A 21,644-nucleotide genomic window follows, 5' to 3' on the forward strand; every position below is an offset into this window, starting at 1 on the left:
TTATTGTGAAAGACGTAGCGGATGTGTGTTTTCCTCATTACTGCGAGCTTGACCCGGTCATAGCTTCAGAGTTTAGCAACCACATAACACTGATAATGACCCGTTCGTGTCAGCACGGACACATATATCGTCAATTTTGGTTTGACAAACTAAAAACTTTAATAAAATAAACGTCTTATTTTGTAGACGAACGAGTTGCGCCTGCGCAGTAAGCGTACGTTTTTTCCCCCCAGCTTGAGGTATGTCGCTTTGCTTGGAAATCAGCAGCTACTGCAAAGAGCAGAGGCAGCAGGCAAAGAGCAGAATATCACAGCGATTCACACGGAGAAGACAGGACAACGACAGCCCGGGAGCCGCAGATCACAGCCGGGCTGAGACCTGGTAATAACATGCAGTAATTCAATAAAACGGGACGGAAGACGCTCTTTCTCTCTCTTTCTCTCCCTCTCTCTCTCTCTCCTGTGTCTTTTGGATGATCTCCCACAGCCAGGTCCACGTATTGAGATGATCTATTTCTGTGATGGCGAAGGCTCTGTTTCCACGGGCCTGGGTGAAAAAGTCTTTCTACTTCCAGGTAAATGAATTAAAATCGCATGCATAAATACTCATGTGTGTGTTTTAAGTGGACTGCACATCTGTTATAATGGGGGTCGTCTTGGTGTCACATCACCAGACTGGCAGCTTCACGTCCCCTCCTCGTGCTGCTCTGGTGGATTACCTGAGGAATGTCGTGAAATAATAAGTTGACAGTGTTTCTGCTGATCCAGTTTGGTCAGACAGATCAGGACACAGGCCTAAAACCACTCACAGTGTGAAAATAACATGAGGAGAAATGGGTAATGCATGCCCAAGACTCAGTACCCAGGCCAGGGGAGGAGGGATCTCTGTTTTGGATCATCTTACTTCATTTAAAATCTTTATTTGACTGTAAGGACTTTCACTTGCAGCTCACACCCCCAGTAGTGCCAGAGCAGCAGTAATCCCTTCGGTTGGATAATAAGGCTGAACCTTCCCATTTGGGTACCAGTGGCTCGCTGCCAGCAGCACTTCCCAGTACAGTAAGGAGCTTATGAAGAGGAGGAGAAGAGTAAACATATTGCTACATTACAACATACAGTATAGTCATCTTATAAGTGTGCATTCACTTGTTAAATACTTCCAAATTGCCAAAATGTCAGACATTTTTATTTAAAGTGACCAAAAGTTTACCTAGGTAGGGTTTGATAACACTGGCTAGTGGTGTTGACATGCCATTTTTTATTTTGTATTTTGGATAAATGATCGTTTAAAGAAATGTATACAAACATTACTTTTCTAACATGTTCCAGAGTTACCAATACCAAAAATGTATTTTTATATGTATGAATAAAAATAACATAAATATACAAAGACAGTACGACATAGAAAGAGGGATGAAGAATAATATTTACTTATTTAGTTTGTACTTATTTTATTTCAATCTGCTGCTAAACTGCACAGTGCGTATTGTTGTATATTGTATATACCTACGCTTAACCACAATGTGCGTTGCACTCTGTCACACTTAGTTCATTGTTTGATTTATTTTACGTTAGCTTTATTTTGATTTGATTATGTTAGCTTATCGTTACTCTGTTCTTTTCCCACCTTTGTATTGAAAATGTTGCACAATAATTTACCTCGGGATAAATAAAGCTCCTTGAATCTTGAATAACAATAACAATAACAAAAACGTATGGGCTCTGCTAAACTAAGGGAGTAAATTTGCCTAAATAATCTAATAGTATTTGCCAATTTATGACTTTGAGTTTTAAAATCTGAATATTTAAAAATATACTGGAGCCTTCACATCCTCTGGATAAGAGCTAAATAACAAAATCTGACGTGAAAATCGCACATGAAAACCCCCTCGTGTGGTGATTTCCACTGGGAAACTTGTAGAATATTTTGATACACAAGTTGCTGAGATGAGATAACCTTTGACCTTTTCAACGTGGCGAAGCGCAACACAAGAGTCCACTCTATTACAACACTGTTTTGAGCTGGAGGGGAAGATTATGTGCTTCAGATAAGGGAAGACTGAGCTTATGTAGCTAAAACAGGAATATTAGCTTTTTCTTTTGTCCTTTAAAAAAATACAGTATATTATTTACCGTTTTGATAAATCGTCTTCTCGCTGTAGCTGAGGGATTAGGCATTAAAATGGTTTCCCCACGTGTAACAGGTCAGGATCTGTGGGTCCGCCATGTTTCATTTCACTACGACAACAAACGCACTTGAACACAACGCACTGGTAATTTCCAGTTTACAATTGGAAAGGACCGTCTTTTCCATAGCACGTGAAGGCAGCATGAGAAGGAAGGGTATAGTTTGTAAATAATTTTATGGATATAGACCTTTTCAAAAGAATTACATTGCTAGGCAACAGCCTTAGTCCTTGTTTAGAGTAAACATATTGCTCCATTACAACATTCAGTACAGTCATCTCATCATAATAATAATAATAATACACATTATTTGAACAGCGCTTTTCTAAACCAGAGTTACAAAGTGCTCCACAATCTCAACAGCAAATGTAATTAAAAGGTTTAATAGTGATTATTGGCCATTATTTTCGGCCGATATTTGTGTTTTTTACGTGTATTGTATCGTCCGATGCGGGCTGCAGCGTTCATCGATGTTATTTACAGACAGGCGTCCACAGGCAGCTCCGTGTTGCTGGACACGCCTTTTAAAGTTCAGTAAATGTTCCTTTTTTTTTTTTAATTGAGACTCGTAACATTTGTTTTCATCATTGTGTCATTTTTATGATGTAAATTGAGGGAGCAAAACTAGCATCGGCTAAATATGCAGGCCATATCGGAAAAAAATCCGTATCAGCATCGGCCCTAAAAAAATCCATATCGGTCGATCCCTAATGTTTAATAACATTTAAACACACACGCACACACACGCACACACGCACACACGCACACACACACACACACACACACACACACACACACACACACACACACACACACACACACACACACACACACACACACACACACTCACACACACACACACAAACACACAAACACACAGAGTATAGGTGGTTTTTTAAACTGAGGAAGTGACTCGGCTGATTCTGTTGCACAGCTTCGGGGCTAAAATAGTAAAAGCACGTTCCCCTTTTGTTTTGAGCCCGAACCGTGGAACTTCTGACAACATGTGAGTGTCTGATCTCAAGGGCTCGGACTACAGCAGAGTCGAGGAGGTGATTTAATCTTTATCTTTATTTAACTTCACGAGCCATCAGTGGTGGAAGGAGTACTCAGAGCTCCTACCACACTGTATAAATACTCTGTTACAAGTAAAAATGCATTCAAAATGTTACTTAAGTAAAAGTAAAAAAAAATTATCAGCATCAAAATGTACAAAAAGTACTCATTATGCAGAATGGTCCATTTCAGAATATAGATTAATGTAAATATCACTTTAATGTTGCAGCGATGAAGGTGGGGCTAACTTCATTTACCTTATATTATTCTGTGCAGTTTAATCTATAACAATATATATTATTTAATGTGTTGATAATATTTCTATTAATAATCTGAATCTGTAAAGTCACTAAAGTAGCTAAATAAATGCAGTGGAGTCACTTCAAGTATGAAGTAGATTATAATGGACTTATTCAAGTAAAGTACAAGTGCCTCAAAATTGTACTTAAGTGCAGCACTTGACTAAATGTGCTTATTTGCTTCCCACCACTGCAGCAGATTTAATGATGGTGATTTAATCCTATATTTAACTTCACTACAGTGTTTCCTGTGGACTCATGGGCGCGTTGATTTAACCAAATCCGCCGCAATTAGGCTGCGTTTCCTCCTGTGGTTGTTGAAATAGTTCTATCCCACACCAAACACAGGGGGGTTTGGCCGATACTGTGCAGGGGACATGTCAACCTGTAAATTACACCCACTCCATCCCCTGCACATGCAGATGCGATTCTGCAGGTCTTTTGTCCCGGCTGTGGTGAGCAGACTATAAGAAGTCAATACTTCATGAGGGTAAACGTGTGGTAACTGAATCTAACTGATGACAGCAGGTAACTCTACAGTGAACTTTGCACATTTAACTCAAACGTAACATACTCCCTGCCCTCGCTGCTCAACCAGATCCTATTATCAGTGTTATCATGAGTAATTTGCTTCTGCGTTACATCTTAATGACGTTGTTTCCTAATAAATAGAAAAGTAAACAAAGTGTTTTTAATTTGAATTTAGATGGAATATGTAAGTGTAACATTTGTATTCCTTTCCTTTAATATTTGTCCATTGACTTTTCTTACACAGTTCAAACTCTGCGTCATTTATAATAATAATGATAATTATAACTAAAATGCATTTTATTTGTTTGCACCTTTCAGGACACCCAAGGACACTTTACAAAACATTAATAAAAGCATAAATAAAAGCAAAAAAACAAATGTATCAATAGTAAAATCAAAGTGTTCAACTAGTTAAACATATTTAAATCATTAAAATCAAGGTGGATATGGTGAAAGTTTTGTCTGGTATGCTAATTTGAACAGAAGAGGGTCGTGTTGACGGAAGTGAGGTGGAAGAGAAAGACAAATATTTCACATTTGCAGAACAATTTTACTACAGTACATTATTTGTAGTACCTTTTTATATCATGCTTCGTGTTACGCATACTATTCAACTGCTTTTTCCACACTTCAAACTCCTGCTTGGGATCAATTAAGTTTATCTGATGTTATCTGAGCCAAGACAAATGTTTTAACCTTTTATTTATTCAGGGAGGTTTCACTGAGAGCGACGCTCACTTGTTCATGGACGCCCTGATCACATTTACACCTGGAAGCTGCGCGGTACAACGCTGAGCGGGTCAACTGGAGCGGTTGGGGTTAAGGGGCGAGCTCTGCTAATTCACTTTCCCCACCCAAATTAAATATTTGGGTCCAATGACAGGGAGACGGTGTAAAGGAGAGAGTGAAGAACACAGATCTTTGTTGCTCTGGTTTCACTTCTTTAACTCAGATGCTTTATCATGTGCTGAGACCACGCACACACTTTCACCCCACCGTATTGTCTGTGTGTCATGTGCATCGTTTTTCTACAAATAGCACCTGCATGCATGCAAAAGGAGTCAGATCTGATAGTGCTGTGTAGTTTGTACTCCCTTGATAACTCCTCTTCCCTCCCTGGAGGCACTCTATCTGTTTGTTCATCTCTTCAGGACACAGAGCGTTTAAAAAAACTCAAACACGAAGCTGCTGTTAAAGCTGTAACGGCCTGCTGCTGCTGCCAAAGGACATTTTTGGTGAAATGCACCAAAGGGAATGGCAGGCAGGAAGACTCTGGTTTTCCTGTGTCCTCCCTGTGCTTTCCCTTTGAAGTCTGTAGCTCAGTGTTGCATATTTTGTGTGAGCAAATTCCATGAAAAAAAAAAAAACCTCATTAGGGTTTTAATCAATCAACACCCACAAAGAAGTCATATGCTTTAATAATCTTAAAAGACTTAATGACAGTAACTGGGCCGCCTGTGTGTATATGAATGTGGATGTGATACTTTAATTTGTTCTGCACTTTTGTAGGGACACAAAACAGAAACACAGATCTTTTGTGCAGGCCAGAGCTGTGCAGTAATCAAAGCACATCAAAGGAAAAAAGAAAATAGAAAAGGCCTTTGCTTGGTCCCTGCCTCAGTTGGTGCATATTTTGTTGGTATTTGAAAACTGTGCTGGAGCTGAATTGAGAAGAACAGCAAGCTGCCAAAATACACACAACATAAGCTGTTCCTGCCATGTGATCAGAGCGAGAATCAAAATCACTTCATCCTCTCAAGTGCAGTTTCAGTCCTCGGAGAAAAACTCACTGCAGTTTTGTTTTCGTCAAACTCACATACTGTGTCTGACATCAAATCTGACCTAAATTATATCCCTCTGCGCCCCTGCGCCACCAACTGCTTACTTTGTCTTCTTCTTTATACTTTCTCGCAATGCGGTAGTCACTTACTGCTAAAATGATCATTTCATTTGTCAACCAACAGAATATCGAATCCAAAAAATCTATACATATATACAGTATATATAACATAAATGAAAGGCTGGAAGCTGTTGTTCAAAAACAAATATAACAATTTTACTTTGGCCTCTGATTGCTTTTGATGGGAGTTTCTATAAAGACCACATCAATAGTGTACTATGAGTGCATTCATAGTGAGTTATAATGCATTTGTAAGGAGGAAATAGGTCTCGGTCTCTACAGAGCCAGACCCGTAAACAATTGCACACAACACATTTAGATAGGACATAGACCACAGAAAAATACAGAGCAATCATACAAAAAAATACACCCTGAGGCATTGCGGGTGTGTACGGCAGTAGGGTGCACAATGCAATGTTATGATAAAGCATGTAGCCGATTATTACAGATGCATGTATGTACGTCACTTGGTTGACTGATTGACACCCTGATTACAGAACATATAAAACAATAACTACACATGAAAAATTACAGCACACATCAGCAAATTATACAACAAACAAACCGAGGACATCAACATAAGGCACAACAACAAATAAAAGAAAAGGCAGACATTCTCACTGAGGCAGAGGGGATTTAAATTGATCAACAGGGACAAGCCCGTCCTGGAGATTGTTTCACCTTCCTATTCTCTTGTACCTCACTTTTTCCTAAACACATACAATGATGACTTGTGATATGTATGGACAATTATAGCACAGAGTCCTTACTACAACTTGTTGTTAAGGTGTGTAATGCGCTATATATTTAGTCTTCAAAGAAAGTGTTACAAGAATGCTTTCAGAGTTAAAGTGTAATTCCGACGTAAAATCATCCCATGGTCTTTTTCAGCACTTACATAGATCAAATAACACCAAACCTCTGCAGTAGAATTATAAGAGTCCCTACACAGAAAACAAAGCACCAACAACGTAGTTAGAGAACCTGGAGTTTATTAAAAGTGTTTTGAAAGACTTACCAACTGGCCCAGGTACCAGCTCCTCTCATAGTAAAATTCATCAAGTGGATTACCAAAGTCAATCCCAAAGGAAGGAGCCCATTGGTGCTTTGTTTTATGTGTGTCTGTTCTCATGCTACTGCAGAGGTTTGGTGTTATCATGAGCAGTATTTGTGGTTAAAAAGCCGTTTTAATGTCCTCACCCTACTGCCCCGAGCTAATCAGTGTTAGCCACATCCGGCTCCCGGATTTCTCTGTTAATTGTTGTTACATTAAAAAAACTGCCTTGATGGCTTATTTGATGTATGTAAGTGTGGAAAAAGACCATGGGAGGATTTTGCGCCGGAATTACACTTTAATGCCGGTTAAGTTAATTTATTTTATTATTTATAAGATTAGTAAAGAGACTGAAATTGAATGCAGCTCTTTTTTTTATCGAGCTGTCTTGCCTTTTAGATCTTATTCTGTAGAAGTTATATCACTGCACACATTTTCTCTGATTTATCATTGGCTTCATTAACACACACAGTGTCACAGAAACAACAGCGTCTGTGACCAAAGGGGCATTGTGGGACATGTGATGCGTGCACCCTGTGACACGGGCAGTAATTCAATTTTCGTTTAGGAGCCATAACCAGAATGGCATGTGGTGTTGGAACAACTGGATCCTCACCTCCAAAAACCCATTTTCCAGCTTAATGAGCTGTTGTTGCTCATGGCGACTATTCAGCCAGCCAGCGCCTTGTCGTGGGACACCCCTATGCTGTCACTATGGCAACATGTGATCAGGTTTGATTAGGGAATGAATTGGAGAGGAAGCCGTTCTGCCTGTATAACATGCTCCAAGCAGTACATCCAGTCTGGATACATGAATTAATGGGCATTGAAAACATTTTCATGCTTGCACAGTAGGGTGAACGTGTCCTTTTATAGATTGTTGGGCTCACCTGTCCCTCACTGTAGAACCAGGTGTATTTCAGGATTTGGTTCGATCTTAAGAGTTTCTGTTTCTGCTCGCCCTACGTAGGCTCGGATCTCCTTTGTGCGGGTGAAGTACTTGTTCCTCACATGGCTGACTGTGCTTGTGGGGAGCTGGGTGCTCTATGTGCAATACTCCGCCTACACAGAGCTGTGCAGAGGACACGAGTGCAAGAACGCCATTGTGAGTACTGGCTTTGTATCAACCCTGTTATTCTGAATGATTTTTTAAATGGACTTTTATTTTGTAATTACCACTGCATGAGGCAACAAACGTATTGTAAATACTTCATTTGATTAAGATGTACAAAAGTAATATTCCTTCTTATTGATTATTAGACGAACAAGACCTAATGTAATGGATAAATATGATTATAAAGAAGCTTAACATTAAAGCACTCCTCTCTGCATATTCTCTTTTTCTCCCAGTGCGATAAATACAGGAAGGGAATCATCGATGGCTCTGCCTGCAGCAGTCTTTGTGACAAAGAAACACTCTACATGAGCAGGTGTCTGTCCACGCTGCCAAACAACCAGGTAGGAAACAAATATAACACTCTATTAAGGTGGGACTCTACTTCTCGCAGTGTTCAGCATGTTTACGGCTTGTTTGACGTTCTGTTTGCCAGGTGTACACAGGAAGCTGGGGAGACCATGATGGGATCATCCGATGTAGGTTGGGGGAGGTCGTGCACTACGAGCTGGGCGAGGAGCCGGAGCCACGACGAGAAGCCCCCGTGTTCGACAAGCCCACCAGGGGCACGTCAGTGGAGAAGTTCAGAGAGATGCTCTTAAATCACCTCAAGGTAAAGGACTTGAGTCAGGAAGCAAATATTTACCAGCCGCAAAAGCAATGCTGGTTTGTTTTCTCCAGAAAGAAGGGATGGGACCATTTCACCACCACTTTGCACCTCTGACCGGATTTGGCATCCCAGCTGGCGTGATCCCGCCACAAGATGGTCTCTAGTTCAGTCTGTGGTGAACTAAAGCCTGTCTCTGTGCCTCTCTTTCCATCAGTCAAAGCTTGGAGAGCAGGCTAACCTCGCCAGCCTCGTCAGCCAGATCCTTTCTGTCGCCGATGGCAACAAAGATGGACGGGTGTCACTGCCAGAAGCCCGCTCTACGTGGGCCCTCCTGCAGATGGATGAGGTAAAATAACAAGGCACCAAATAAGGAAATGACCAACTGTTGTTTGTGCACAAAATATGTTGTTGTTTTTTATTTCTCTTCAAGAAAAAGGGTCTTAGGTCTTTGGTGAGACAGATTTGTGCTTTGTTTTTTGAGGTGCTGCTGGGCCTGCTGCTCCAAGACCGCGGACACACTCCTCGCCTACTCGGCTACTGCGGCGACCTGTACATGACTGAGCGAGTCCCCTACGGACCCCTGTATGGGTTGTCTCTACCCTGGCCACTGGTCTCCTGGCTGCCCAGCAGCGTGCAGCGCACTATGGACCAATGGTTCACCCCCTCATGGCCTCGCAAAGCTAAGATCTCCATGGGCCTCCTGGAGCTGGTTGAGGACATCTTCCACGGCACCTACGGCAGCTTTCTGATCTGCGACCTCGCCGCGGCACACTTCGGTTACACCGACCGCCATGAGCTCCGTCTGACAAACACCGGTGCGGTGGTTCCTGAGGACGAGTTCAGACGCAGCATGCGGCTGCTCAAGTGTGAGACGGATGCCGAATGTGTGTTCGGGGTGGACTGCCAGACGTCTTGTGACGTGTCAGAGAAACGCTGCAGGGAGGAGCCAGTTCAGCCAAACTTGGCAAAGGCATGTGGTACACTGAAGGATTACCTCCTGCGTGGGGCGCCGTCAGAGATGAGAGAGGAGCTGGAGAGGCAGTTGTACGCCTGCATGGCTCTCAAGGGTAATGCTGGACAGATGAACATGGAGCACTCGCTTATTCTCAACAACCTGAAAGCTCTGCTGTGGAGACAGATCTCGCACACGAAGGACTCGTGACGAGGAGAGGAAGTCCCTCTGAAATCTCCCTGGTCTGTTCCTCACATGGAGCTGAGTCTTAAAGATGCTGTGATTTAGGAATAGCAAATTGAATGAAGTAGTTTTTATCAACTCTTTACCTTCTAAATGGTCAGACTGATGGAGACTCTACCTCCTCTGTCCCAGTTTTAGAAGTTTGGGGGCCTGGAAAACACAACAGAAATGTAAGACTGAAGTGGCCTGAATGATTGCATGTTGACATCAGTCGCACTTAAAACAATTCATTTAGACACATTATATTGTATCGTATTGTTCACCACCGTGGAATGTTTCGGGGCAATGCTGGAAAAACAGAAACGTAGACAGATTTTACCGTCATTCTCAAGAGCAGAGAGAGAAATTTCAGTTTTTGTCGCAAAATCATGCAGATATGTGTTGGCTGATTTTTAAAAAATGAGTGTGTTTTATGAAGCTCAAGTTGAAAGTGTAATGAAATTGCACTATTTAAGGATTTGTTATGTTACAGTTGCTACTTAGCACCATGACATAATCAGGGAGTGTAACCTTAAAGGTTAAGACTGGTGATATTCTATATTTTCGTTTCCAGCAAATCCTGTGAAAAGACCAAAACCAGGAGTGTGTTAGTTCTTTTCTCAGTACCTTATGATTTTTACTATGCTGTCTGTTGCACTCAGCCCCAAGAAGTTAAAGCTGCGGATTAATACACATTTGTTGAACTAGTGAGTATTTACAGCAGCAGGACAGTGTGCGCAGCATGGACTAGAAATAAAATACAGTGCCTGTGTTAATAATAATAATAATAATTTAAGACCTTTCCAAGGGAATTCCATTGCTAGGCAACAGCCTTGGTCCTTGTTAACTTCCTGTCAGCTGATGTCTTTCACACACTTACACATCACACACTCTCTCTTTTTATTTTTAGTATGTACTGCAGCTGTCCTTACAAAGTATGCACTGTTACATGCGATATGCAACACACTACTTCTTTGTAACATTGCACCTTGAACTTTGACCCTCTTGCTCATACTGTATATGCCGTGCAAGGGATTGTGGGTTAGAATAGCCAGAAATTCATGGCTAAATCCACTTGTCCACCCTCCGGATATATATTTGGCATTACACTGCACAGCTTTCATTTGGCAGGCTTTGCCACAGTTTCAGACTCCCAGACTTTGCGTTCCTGGAAGTCGCTGAGTGCAGAGGGCTGTCCAAAGCCACAGTTCATTTTTTTCAATTTGCTGATTAAAAAAGGTAAACAAACCTATTATTGTAACAGACTGTTCTGTGTTTATGTGTGTCCCAAGTTGCCGTAGGGCGAGTTCACAGGGTTTTAGCGCTGGTGTTGTGCGTCTCTCAGTCTGTTGAAATAAAACGAAGCAGAGTTGCATCGTGTATAGTTTTTCTATATCAAAACAATGTAGTCGAGCGTTCTGGATTCGCCTATACTGCACCACCGGTAAAACCCTGCGATCCTCTGTCCTACGGCAACTCAGAGGGACACACCTCCTTTTCACACACAGAACAGTCTGTAACATTATGAATGTGAAAAAACAATAACTGTATATAAACATTACTTTAATCATGTAGGCCAGAAATAATATCAAACCACATCATGGTACAGAAACATGTAGAAGACTAGACTATATATGCAATGAAAATGCATTTTATTATTGCAGCAGGCATAACCTTTAAACGCTGTGCAGTGTAATGCCAAATACATGTGGCTGAAACACAACAGACAAGATCTGCAGCATTCACCAACACTCAAACGTTTCCACAGCAACGACTGAAAAAGACGGATGCAGTAGAACATTTTTGGCATACTGCATTTATACTTTACTGCATACTATGTCTTGGGACATGCTAAATATTTTTCTGGCATACTAAATAGTATAGTAGGGATACACTGCAACCCAGGATCCTCCGACCTTTTAGAGGTTGAGGAAACAAAGTGGGACACATTTAGTTATTGTTTATGTTTACAACTGTCTTTAATGGAGGAACACGTAGTGCAACAGTGTGAAAAATAATCTTGTCTAGGCTGCACAGGCAAAACGGAATGATAAATGAATTGTTGGTTTGTGTCTTTTCAGGGGTATACTTGATAATAATTAACATAGATAGAATATCACTAGACTTCACCTTTGACAAGCAGCCAACAGATTAGTGACACATTAAGAGAAAAGCTCAAATACAGCAGCAGAGAAACAAACGACAAAGACTCTACACATGCAGAGACTTGGAGAATCTACGCCAAGGAGCTTTTCCTTTAACTCGCCTGCATAAAAAAGTGAGGCAGTTCATTAGCTTGACAATGTGATGGTATTTTTCTGACAGTGTTCCACAGGAATCACCCTGTTATGTCTGTGTACCTCACTCTGCTGTACATTTCCCACCTGTAACGCTAGTGATATTGTCAATGCTGCATCAATGACACAACGAATACTAATGTATTTCATTTGTGAATGTTCTCTACTTGTATTTCTCACTGAAGAGTATTTGTGATAATGTGCTGTATCACATTATTTTGGGGGGGGGGGGGGGGGGGGTTCGTCTCAGTGCCATAGAGATCATGCTGAAGTCATGTATGAATGTTTACCACCAGTGGTCCCATTTGATTGCTGTACAGAATATTTTCCATGATCATGTCAAGACGTTGCTGTTGTGAAGTAGCTGTGACTGAGTTGACAACCTGACTTGTTTAACCACTTTAAATGCATTTCAGAACAGACATGACCCTGTGAAGCATGTCAAGCTTGGGGTCGATGCTGCTGTTTGGATTTTAAAGATGTAAAAGAAAAAAAGAAATATATATATTACTGAAGAGACCAGCATGATTTTGCACAATTAAACTACGTACCACTTCACTGTAACTCGTCAAAACTGTTCAGAGGCCTGAATGATGAAGCTAAGTGTTCACACAACGGTGGTTATCAACTCAATAAGTCAACCGATAGCACGTGCGTGTGAAAGGGTCAGTGTTAGCATATGACGAGTTGTAAACCTGGACAAGTCTACTGGCAGCAGAGACATGTTTTACAAATGAAGAGCTAACTATATTAGATACAAATAAGATAAACACATAATCCAGGATGCCAAATGCAGGAAAGACATATGGCAAAATAAATAGGCTTGCAATATCCAGGGTTCCTACGGTCAAATTCAAGGTAATTCATTTCAAGGTGCATTTTCATGCTTTTCCAGCACCTCACAGCTGTAGTACAATACTAGTATTCATTATACTTATTATTGCACTTGTTCATCACATTCAATTAGATGTTATTGTCCTATGAACAACCAACATGTTGTTTTGAAATAGCTTTCTACAGAACGACAACTGAGAGGAAAACTAACTCGACAGAAATATAATCAACTATTTTGAGCATCTGTTAATCTTCCAAAGTCATTTTTCATATAAAAATGTCACAAAATACGGTTTTCAGTCTCTCAAATATGGAGATCTTCCTTTCTATGTGTTATATCACATATCCCATCCTATATAACATACATTTCAAATTGTTTCAAGCACTTAATCGGATGGTAAATGGACTTGTACTTAGGTAGCGCCTTTCTAGTCTTCTGAATACTCAAGGCGCTTTGAGATTTGAGATTCACACAGATGACAGTGGACATCTACATACCATCTAATCTAAACATTCACACCACATCCACACACCCACAGACAGCACAAGGAGAAATTTGGGGTTCTTGCCCAAGGACACTGTGGAATGCAGTCCGGAGGAGCCGGGGATCGAACCATCGATCTTTCAAATGGAGGACTCGCTCCCGTTCTACCTGAGCCACAGCTGCCCCTATTCAAAATATAAAGCACTTTTCAAACCTTGGAAAAACCACACTAAAATGAAAAATGTGTTGATTTCAAGCACCTGTGCGAACCCTGAATATCACTGCACAATGGAGAGCAACAGCACGCACAGCACCAAATCGAACTGGCGTACAGGTACGCAGCTGTGATGTTTCTCAATCGGAAGAGACTTTAACAGAGAGAAGAATAAATTACTTACACAAAGTGAATAGTAGAGAGTCCTTCGTGATTAGACTCCGTCGTTACATTAGTATATCTAGGTGCAGTGGTGATGTTTGTTCTGGGGTCTAGACACGGGCGGTGAAGAGGGTCGACCACATTGACTGAAAACACCCATGTGGGCGTTCAGAGCCTTTGGCAGCAACGATAGTTTACAAGAAACAAGTAAACGGCATTATTTATTCTGGGCAAAAAAAAACAACATGCATCAGATTAAACGTTTAGTTTCGTGAGTATTTTGTTTAATATCACTGACCCATCAAGTGTTCGAGTACATTAGACTGCTGTTACATTTGTGTATTCCTTTCACTTAAGGTGTTGTTTAAATGTATAAAAGGGGTTTTATACATGGTGTGTTTGAACATTTTTGCTTCATTCAAAAGCGGTACGTAGGCTCACTTTAATAGCTTAGAAGTATGTTTTAGTTCTTCGATCAGTCTCAGTTGTAGGACGATATCAAGCACTCAAACCCTTTGAAATTGCTTCATATCAGGCAGCAGGAGGTGCTTTTATACAGATTGATCTGTTATTTAAAGACATTACATAGTCCAATGCAGGTTAGGAGAACAACAACGTTATCATGGCAATGTACACCACTGTCCTTTATCATACTTTGAGTCATTTAATAATTATCACTGTCAATATAATTATAATTATCACTGTCAATATAAGTCAAGGGTGTAATTAAAACAAAAGCAAACAAGGCCATAAATGTTTTTTTTAAAGTGAATCCACCCGCTCAACCGGTAAAACTCAAACAAAGTATTGACAGAGAGCGAGAGCTTGAGTTTGTAATAAATTTATTTGTGTGTGATGTGTGTTGTGTTTTCGCAGCAGAGCCCCTAACCGTCCCCTGCTTCTTGTTCTTGGGCTCGTAAGAAGCTGGCCTTTTTCTGGGCGACGCGGTCCTTCCTCTGTGCCAGAGATAACTTGGCGCGATTCCACCTGCCCGGAAAGAAACAAACAGCGGCTCCATTAACATTCAGCACACCAGAGGGGAAACGTTTGCCCGCTCCGCACTGGGCTCTATCCAGTAAAGCTCTTCCATACTGAGACAGTGGGGGCTTCAGGTACTTTCCCAGGATATCAATAATGTGACGTGAGTATTTTAGAAAAGGTAACAAACACAGCACAATTTGGCTCCAAGAACCAGAAAATGTACCTTTTAAATTCTTTTTCAGGTGACAGCATCAGCAATACTGGCTTAAAAACAGGGAAAAAAAACTATAGTTATGGAAATAAGAACCCACCTCTTCTTCTTGACGTCTTTTGTGGGTTTCTTTTCGTGGACGGGGTTCGCTCTGATGGCTGTGTGTGCTTTTTTGTACATTTCTTCGACCTGAAAAGAACAAAAATGACAAGATAATGCACCACATGTGGGGCTGCAACAAACGTTTATTTTCATTGGCTGATCATTTTCTCAATTAGTTGATGACGTCGTCAAAATCTTGGTTTGTCCACAACTCAAGACATTCGGTCAAGAAACCAGAAAATATTCACATTTAAAAAGATAGATTCAGAGAATTTTGACTTTCCCCTCCAAAAAAGTTTCAATTTAACAGTTGACAACTAATAGATCATCTTTGCATCTCCAACCACATCCAGCGTCATTTCGCTCTGTGCGTAATGGTTCGTCTCGCTTCTCTCAGCCCCGTCTTGAAAGGACAGTAAACATCAGCTAATGCAAATGAAGGACCAACTACATTTTGCTCAGTGTGCTTTTTATCATCATCAAGAAGCGAAGAAGAACCACCTAGAGCAGCAGTCGTGGTGAGGCTCGTGTGAATGTGCACCAACGACGCAGCGGAAACGTGACGTTTGAGCGCCTCAGGGTGGTTTTGTTGACAGCGCGGCGTGGGTCCGCAGATGTCAACGTTCTGTTGCAATCGTGTACATAGAGGTTTTAAAGATATAAAAATAAATCCACTAACAACACATTGTCTGATATTTGTTTTTACATAAATTATCCTTATTTAAATATTTGTCATAAAGAAACTGAGCATTGTTTTACAGGGTTAAAATAAACTCATCAGTGCTCTCTGGTGGACAAATCAAGTAAAAGATAGTTTCTAAATGACCGTAAACATATTGTAGGCATCTAGAAAAAAGGATCAAAGGACTCCCGCAGGATGTTCCAACTAGAGTGCAGCAATTTCCGCTATGATGTTTGCCTAACATAAATTGAGAATTTTATATGAAGAGGATCGGACAGACGTATTGGACGATGAGGTTGCAGAGATGCTTTACCGCAGTTTGAAAGTGCCACGTGGTGTTTGTATTCGCGGGTGAAGAAGCTGAATCTTACCATGTCTGGCGTGACTCCGTTCTTGATGAAGCGAGAGAACTGTTTCTTGTACGCGTCCTCGTCCTCCTCCATCAGGTAAGACATGTAGTCAGCCACGTTCATGCCCAGGATGTGTTTCCGGTGCACCTCTGCGTCGAACTCTTTACTCTCTGTGTCATAACCAGGGAAACGTTTTAGACTAGAAACAAAAGAAGAGCAGAGATCACAACAGGTCAGTCAACGCTGCATTTCCAAACACTTCAATTCAGAGTTTTGGCACTTATTACCAATTCTTGTGTTTTTTCCCTCAAAAATATCTTCCTACAGCGCTGTGATACGACGACAGATGTTTGCTTTGGTTTGTCTCGCTTCTCTCAGCCCCGTCTTGAAAGGACAGTAAACATCAGCTAATGCAAATGAAGGACCAACTACATTTTGCTCAGTGTGCTTTTTATCATCATCAAGAAGCGAAGAAGAATCAGAAGAGAAAGTAACACCACTGGGAGAAGTGGGTTTTATTAGTGCAACCATTGGTGTGGAAGTAAAACTCAAGCAAATGGTTTTGTTGTTGCAGAAGTGTCATTTGATCTGCTTTGTGCACTTTAACGCCCTTACTTGAACCCACACATCTAGTGCAGAGGTGAAGCTACAATAGATAACCTCAAATGAAAAGTGTGAATAACTAGTGGGTGCTTTTCTCGTGTCATACCGACCTGTGAGGAATGGCCAGCCCTCCGTCCACCGCCCCCTTCAGCGCTCCGAACACCTTGTTTCCTGTAGTGGTTCTGGCCAGGCCTGCGTCCAGGTAACAGGTGAAGGCGCTCGGCTGTCCGTCAATGCTCTCTACGTTGAACTCGTCTCCCGTCACTTCCACCTGGCCCTCATACACTTGGTCCATGCCAAACTTGTGCAGCAGCTAAAAGGAGGATGGTACAAAAGAGGAGAGAAAACATGCGATAGATCAGTTAAATACGGACTTGAGTGTGGTAGATTTTAAAGTATACCAATGCTGGTTTGAATTGTTTATTGATTCTTACACAGGCTTACACAGGTTTTAAGCATCTATTTTGTTATCTAGAGCTATGTGGCGTTATAACAGGATATTTTGAAATGAAATTAAATGAAAATTGAAACCTATGCTGCATAGAAAGTTGCACCACTCTCACTTTAAATCCACACTTCGGACGGCCTCTTCCTCTCTACCATAACGCCTCCTCACTTCTCTTATGTGTTTGTTTCACTCAAAAATATCTTGTAATTCTGTTCATCCACCTACAGTGCTGTGATACGACAGATGTTTGCTGTGGTTCGTCTCGCTTCTCTCAGCCCCGTCTTGAAAGGACAGTAAACATCAGCTAATGCAAATGAAGGACCAACTACATTTTGCTCAGTGTGCTTTGTATCATCATCAAGAAGCGAAGAACCAGAAGAGAAAGAAACATTTGAGTTTTGTTAGTTTCATTTAATTCAGTCCGTGCACTTTAAAGCCTCACATCAATCACGACTCCTTGTTGCAAGTTTCCAGCGCCGTGTGACTTTGACATGATTGTTTTGCAACACGCAGCTGTCAGAAAAACATGCGGGCGTCGATAAAAAGGAGCTGATAAGCTCAGAGGCACGCGATTCCAGTTTGTTACTTGTTTGCGGATTCCCATGCCTCGCTGTAAACACACAATGATCACACTCTTACCGATCCTGAAATACGCTACGACAAATCTGACCTCTGAAGTTGCAGTGTACAAATCTCACTGTCCTATTTATGTTCTGCTGACACCTGCAACTTTCAGTGTGAGTGTGTGTGTGTGTGTCTGTGTGAGCGCTCTTACCCGGCGAGCCAGCAGCAGCCCGGTGCAGTAGGCCGCAGCGTAGTTAGTGAGGCCTACTGTGATGCCATATTTGGGCAGCTCGTGAGAGTAAGCAGCACTGACTATGTGGTCTCCTTCGATCTTTGCATAAGCAATCTGGACAGAACAGACAAAAAAAGGGTGACGTCAGGCGGTTTAAATTACATGCCCACATGAGTTTCACTCGTCTTCCTGTCACTGACCTGGCAGCAGATGTCCCTGTTGGAGAACCTCACGATTATTCGGTACTTGGGCGTGTTGTACTTGTTCTTGTCCTGCACAACCAGGCGCTTGCGTGCAAAGAAGTCAGTTTTGCCCTCTGCAGAGATAACAAGAGACAATCATTAATTGAAGCAGTAATAAATCTTAAAAGGAGCATTAACTTTATGATGCATAATCACAATCAAAGCTGGTGTGTGGTGTTAGCGTCTTACCTCTTCTTCTCCTGAATTTCACTTCATATCTCTTGAAGTAGGCCTTGCTCTTCACCACTTTGACGAATCCCTGAGACAAGCAGTCAACACGTTACCATGGTAAAATTATACATTAGCAAAAGTTGTTGGATTACTAAAGCATTACAAATGTACCCCCTTAGTTTAGCAGCAGAGCCTATACGTTTCTGTTATTATTCCTTATTTCTATATGTTTGTCTTTGGCACTTTTTAATTTATTTCATTATTTATTCTACATTTAGAAAAACATTTTTGGTATTTTGTTTAACTCTGGGCTATGTAAGAAAGTACATGTTTATATTGAGTCTTTTCAATAAAAATAAAATCAAATTTAAAATAAATCATGTTACCATGGTAGCGAACAAACGGGAAACTGGCACGTAAACGCACAGCAAAGAGGTGTCATTTGTTTTATAATCATCATAGTGTGATGTTGTATAAAAATACTAGAATAATTCATTAAAAGTTAGTTTGTAATGTGGGTCAGCTGAGGTTTCATCAGCAATGGAGGCGCCACGCTGGAAGCTCAGCAGCTCCCCGGCCCCGGTGCGACCGAACAGCCGCAAACATCCGCTAACATCTGCCCCTCATCCGCCTGGAAACACCTTTCTACCGTCAAACACATCTCTACACACACACTCAGTCTAAACTGGGTGGGTATTGTTACACTTTACTCACCATTTTGGGGCAGAGTTTGCTTCTCCTCCTGCCGGACTCAGACGCGTCGCTTAGCAGTGGAAGGTTGACGTTTCCTTCCGCCGCAGAGCGGGAGAGAGCGGGCAGCAGCGCCCTCTGGAGCCCCGGAGGACCGCTCACATGAACCGACAGGTGGCAGTAGCGCCCCCTGGAGCCCCGGAGGACCGCTCACATGAACCGACAGGGGGCAGTAGCCCCCCCCCCCCCCCCCCCCCCCCCACACACACACACACACACACACGCCAGATTGCTTTTGTTGCAGCAATCTGGTACAACTGAATATGATACACTACACTAGAATATTATATTATATAAAAATATCTGGGTATAAGAAAAAAGTAAAAACAGAACGGAACATGCACTTAGACATAAGCATGAGATAAAGCGAGATAAATGAATAGTAAGGTGCAGTGGCAGGGTGATGGTAAAATAAAATACTAATGTATATGTACATACAATATATGATATAATATATGCATGTGTTAGGTTAAATGATTACTCTAAATTACCCTTAGGTGTGAATGGTTGTCTGTCACTGTTTGTCTCTATGTGCCCTGTGATAGACTGGCGTCCTGTCCAGGGTGGACCCCGCCTCACGCCCGATGTCAGCTGGGATCAGCTCCAGCACCCCGCGACCCCGACCCCGGGATAAGCGGTTGAAGATGAATGAATTAATGAATAATATGATATGTATGGGATATGTATGGGTATAATATACATACTGATACTAAAAATACTATACTATCTGACAGAGAGTGTGCAAGAATTTACAGATCTGCTTTATTCCAGGTGGGTGATTGAGGCTCTGACGGAGGTTAATGAATTGAAAAGTCTTATTCCCGTGTGTAGGAACGATTTCCTGTAACGCTCCTTAGAGCAGCGGGGTTGGATCAGTCTGTTGCTGAAGCTGCTCTTCAGCTTGTCCAGGTCACTTTTGGGGACATTTCATTGACTTACATTAATTTCCCTGAGACCAACCCTAACCCCAAACCACTAATGACTACTACTAACCCTAACCTTTAATTACAGTGTGTGTGCATTTATTTTTAATTTTTCAAATATTATGGTGTGATTTTATTGTTTGACGCTGTGAAATGCATGCACCTTTCTTAACCTTTATCCTGGGTTTATATATATATATATAGTTTTTATACTGCACAGGCACACAGTTTTAATACATTATTTAACGTTTTATTCGTTTTATTCAGTTTATTTATTTCCTATCTTTAAATGAGATGATAGAATGACACCTCACGATGTCTGACACACAGAGGGAGTGATTTTGCAGGAAGGAAGGTATTTGAATAATAAAATTATCTCTGGCTGGCTGTCCTGTTGTACCCTGAATCTCTGTTTAAATATACATTTTTATTTTAACCATCATTATAACCTTTTTATCAACCAACTCAGGTCTTTTTAAGGAGTTTTTTAAAGTGTTTTAATGACAAAGAAAGTCCGCTTGTGCCTGTTCCACGCCAAAACCTTACCCTTAATTGTATATAGAGTAGGTCTAGACAACACTCTATGACTTATTTATGATTTATTCAACAATTCCTCCATGAGCAACTACAAGGTAACCTAAACCGACCCCCAAAATCAGCCTATTCCCAATCGGGGACACATGCTTGTACACAGTAAACAGTATATATATGACTAAAATATAACTAACTGAAGGCTGCAGATACTTAAAGAGAATAATTAGGATTATTTTCATTGAAAATAGAATAAATGGTTTGATGAAGTTTGCTCCGTCTCTCTGTGATAGTGCGTGAGGTCAACTCTGGTGATGTATCATCCATCCGTGTTGTGAAATCGAGCTACTCGACAAAAGGATGATGCTTTGGGCGGGAAAGGTCTAAAATGATGAAATCTCTGAAGTTTGGGTGGATTTTAAATCCAGAGAGATCACAATCTTTTAAGACTGAATCAGAACATGAGACTGATTTCTTTTTTTTTTTTTTGTCTGAGCTATGAGCTGCTCACGTACGCACAAAATTCCTGGATGTTACCTCATATTCGTACTTTGTTTGACATCATTTAAGTGTAATTCTGGCGCAAAATCACCCCACAGTCTTTTTTGCCACTTACATACATCAAATAAGCCATCAATTTTTTACAGTCAGACTCGGCTAACACTGATTAGCTCGGAGCAGTAAAGTGAAGGCATGGAAAACGAAGCACCAATGGGCTCCTTCCTTTTGGATTGACTTTGGTAATCCACTTGAATGGACTTTACAATGAGAGGAGCTGGTACCGGGCCAGTTGGTAAGTCTTTGAAATCACTCTTTTAATGAACTCCGGGTTTACTAACTACGTTGTTGGTAATTTTTTTTATGTGTAAGGACTCTTCTCATGCTACTGCAGAGGTTTGGTGTTATTTTGCTCGATATAAGTGGTTAAAAAAAGCTGTT

General features: G+C 41.2%; 2 protein-coding genes across 2 annotated transcripts; one reads left to right on the forward strand and one right to left on the reverse strand.

Moving 5' to 3' along the window:
* Positions 1-520: 520 nt before the first annotated feature.
* dipk1aa (divergent protein kinase domain 1Aa) lies at positions 521-9,912 on the forward strand (the record flags this gene model as incomplete). Its single annotated transcript, XM_083928252.1, has 6 exons — positions 521-574; positions 7,997-8,131; positions 8,377-8,484; positions 8,577-8,753; positions 8,965-9,096; positions 9,232-9,912. 6 exons carry the CDS (start codon positions 521-523, stop codon positions 9,910-9,912), a joined length of 1,287 nt encoding a protein of 428 aa, XP_083784378.1.
* A 4,469-nt stretch (positions 9,913-14,381) lies between these two features.
* Positions 14,382-19,347, reverse strand: rpl5a (ribosomal protein L5a). Its single transcript, XM_083928046.1, has 8 exons — positions 19,216-19,347; positions 18,520-18,589; positions 18,289-18,404; positions 18,068-18,202; positions 16,955-17,157; positions 16,263-16,440; positions 15,208-15,296; positions 14,382-14,902 (listed from the first exon to the last, which is right to left on the reverse strand). Exons 1-8 carry the CDS (start codon positions 19,216-19,218, stop codon positions 14,800-14,802), a joined length of 897 nt encoding a protein of 298 aa, XP_083784172.1. The 5' UTR covers positions 19,219-19,347; the 3' UTR covers positions 14,382-14,799.
* Positions 19,348-21,644: the final 2,297 nt, after the last annotated feature.

The sequence above is a fragment of the Echiichthys vipera genome, assembly GCF_963691815.1.
Source record: "Echiichthys vipera genome assembly, chromosome: 15".
Taxonomy (NCBI): domain Eukaryota; kingdom Metazoa; phylum Chordata; class Actinopteri; order Perciformes; family Trachinidae; genus Echiichthys; species Echiichthys vipera.

Excerpts from the sequence above, each read along its gene's own strand:
- rpl5a (XM_083928046.1), bottom strand. Across the intron at positions 16,441-16,954 it reads GGGCTGGCCATTCCTCACAG|TCTAAAACGTTTCCCTGGTT; the intron begins GTCGGTATGACA and ends TTTTGTTTCTAG. Across the intron at positions 15,297-16,262 it reads ACGGAGTCACGCCAGACATG|GTCGAAGAAATGTACAAAAA; the intron begins GTAAGATTCAGC and ends TGTTCTTTTCAG.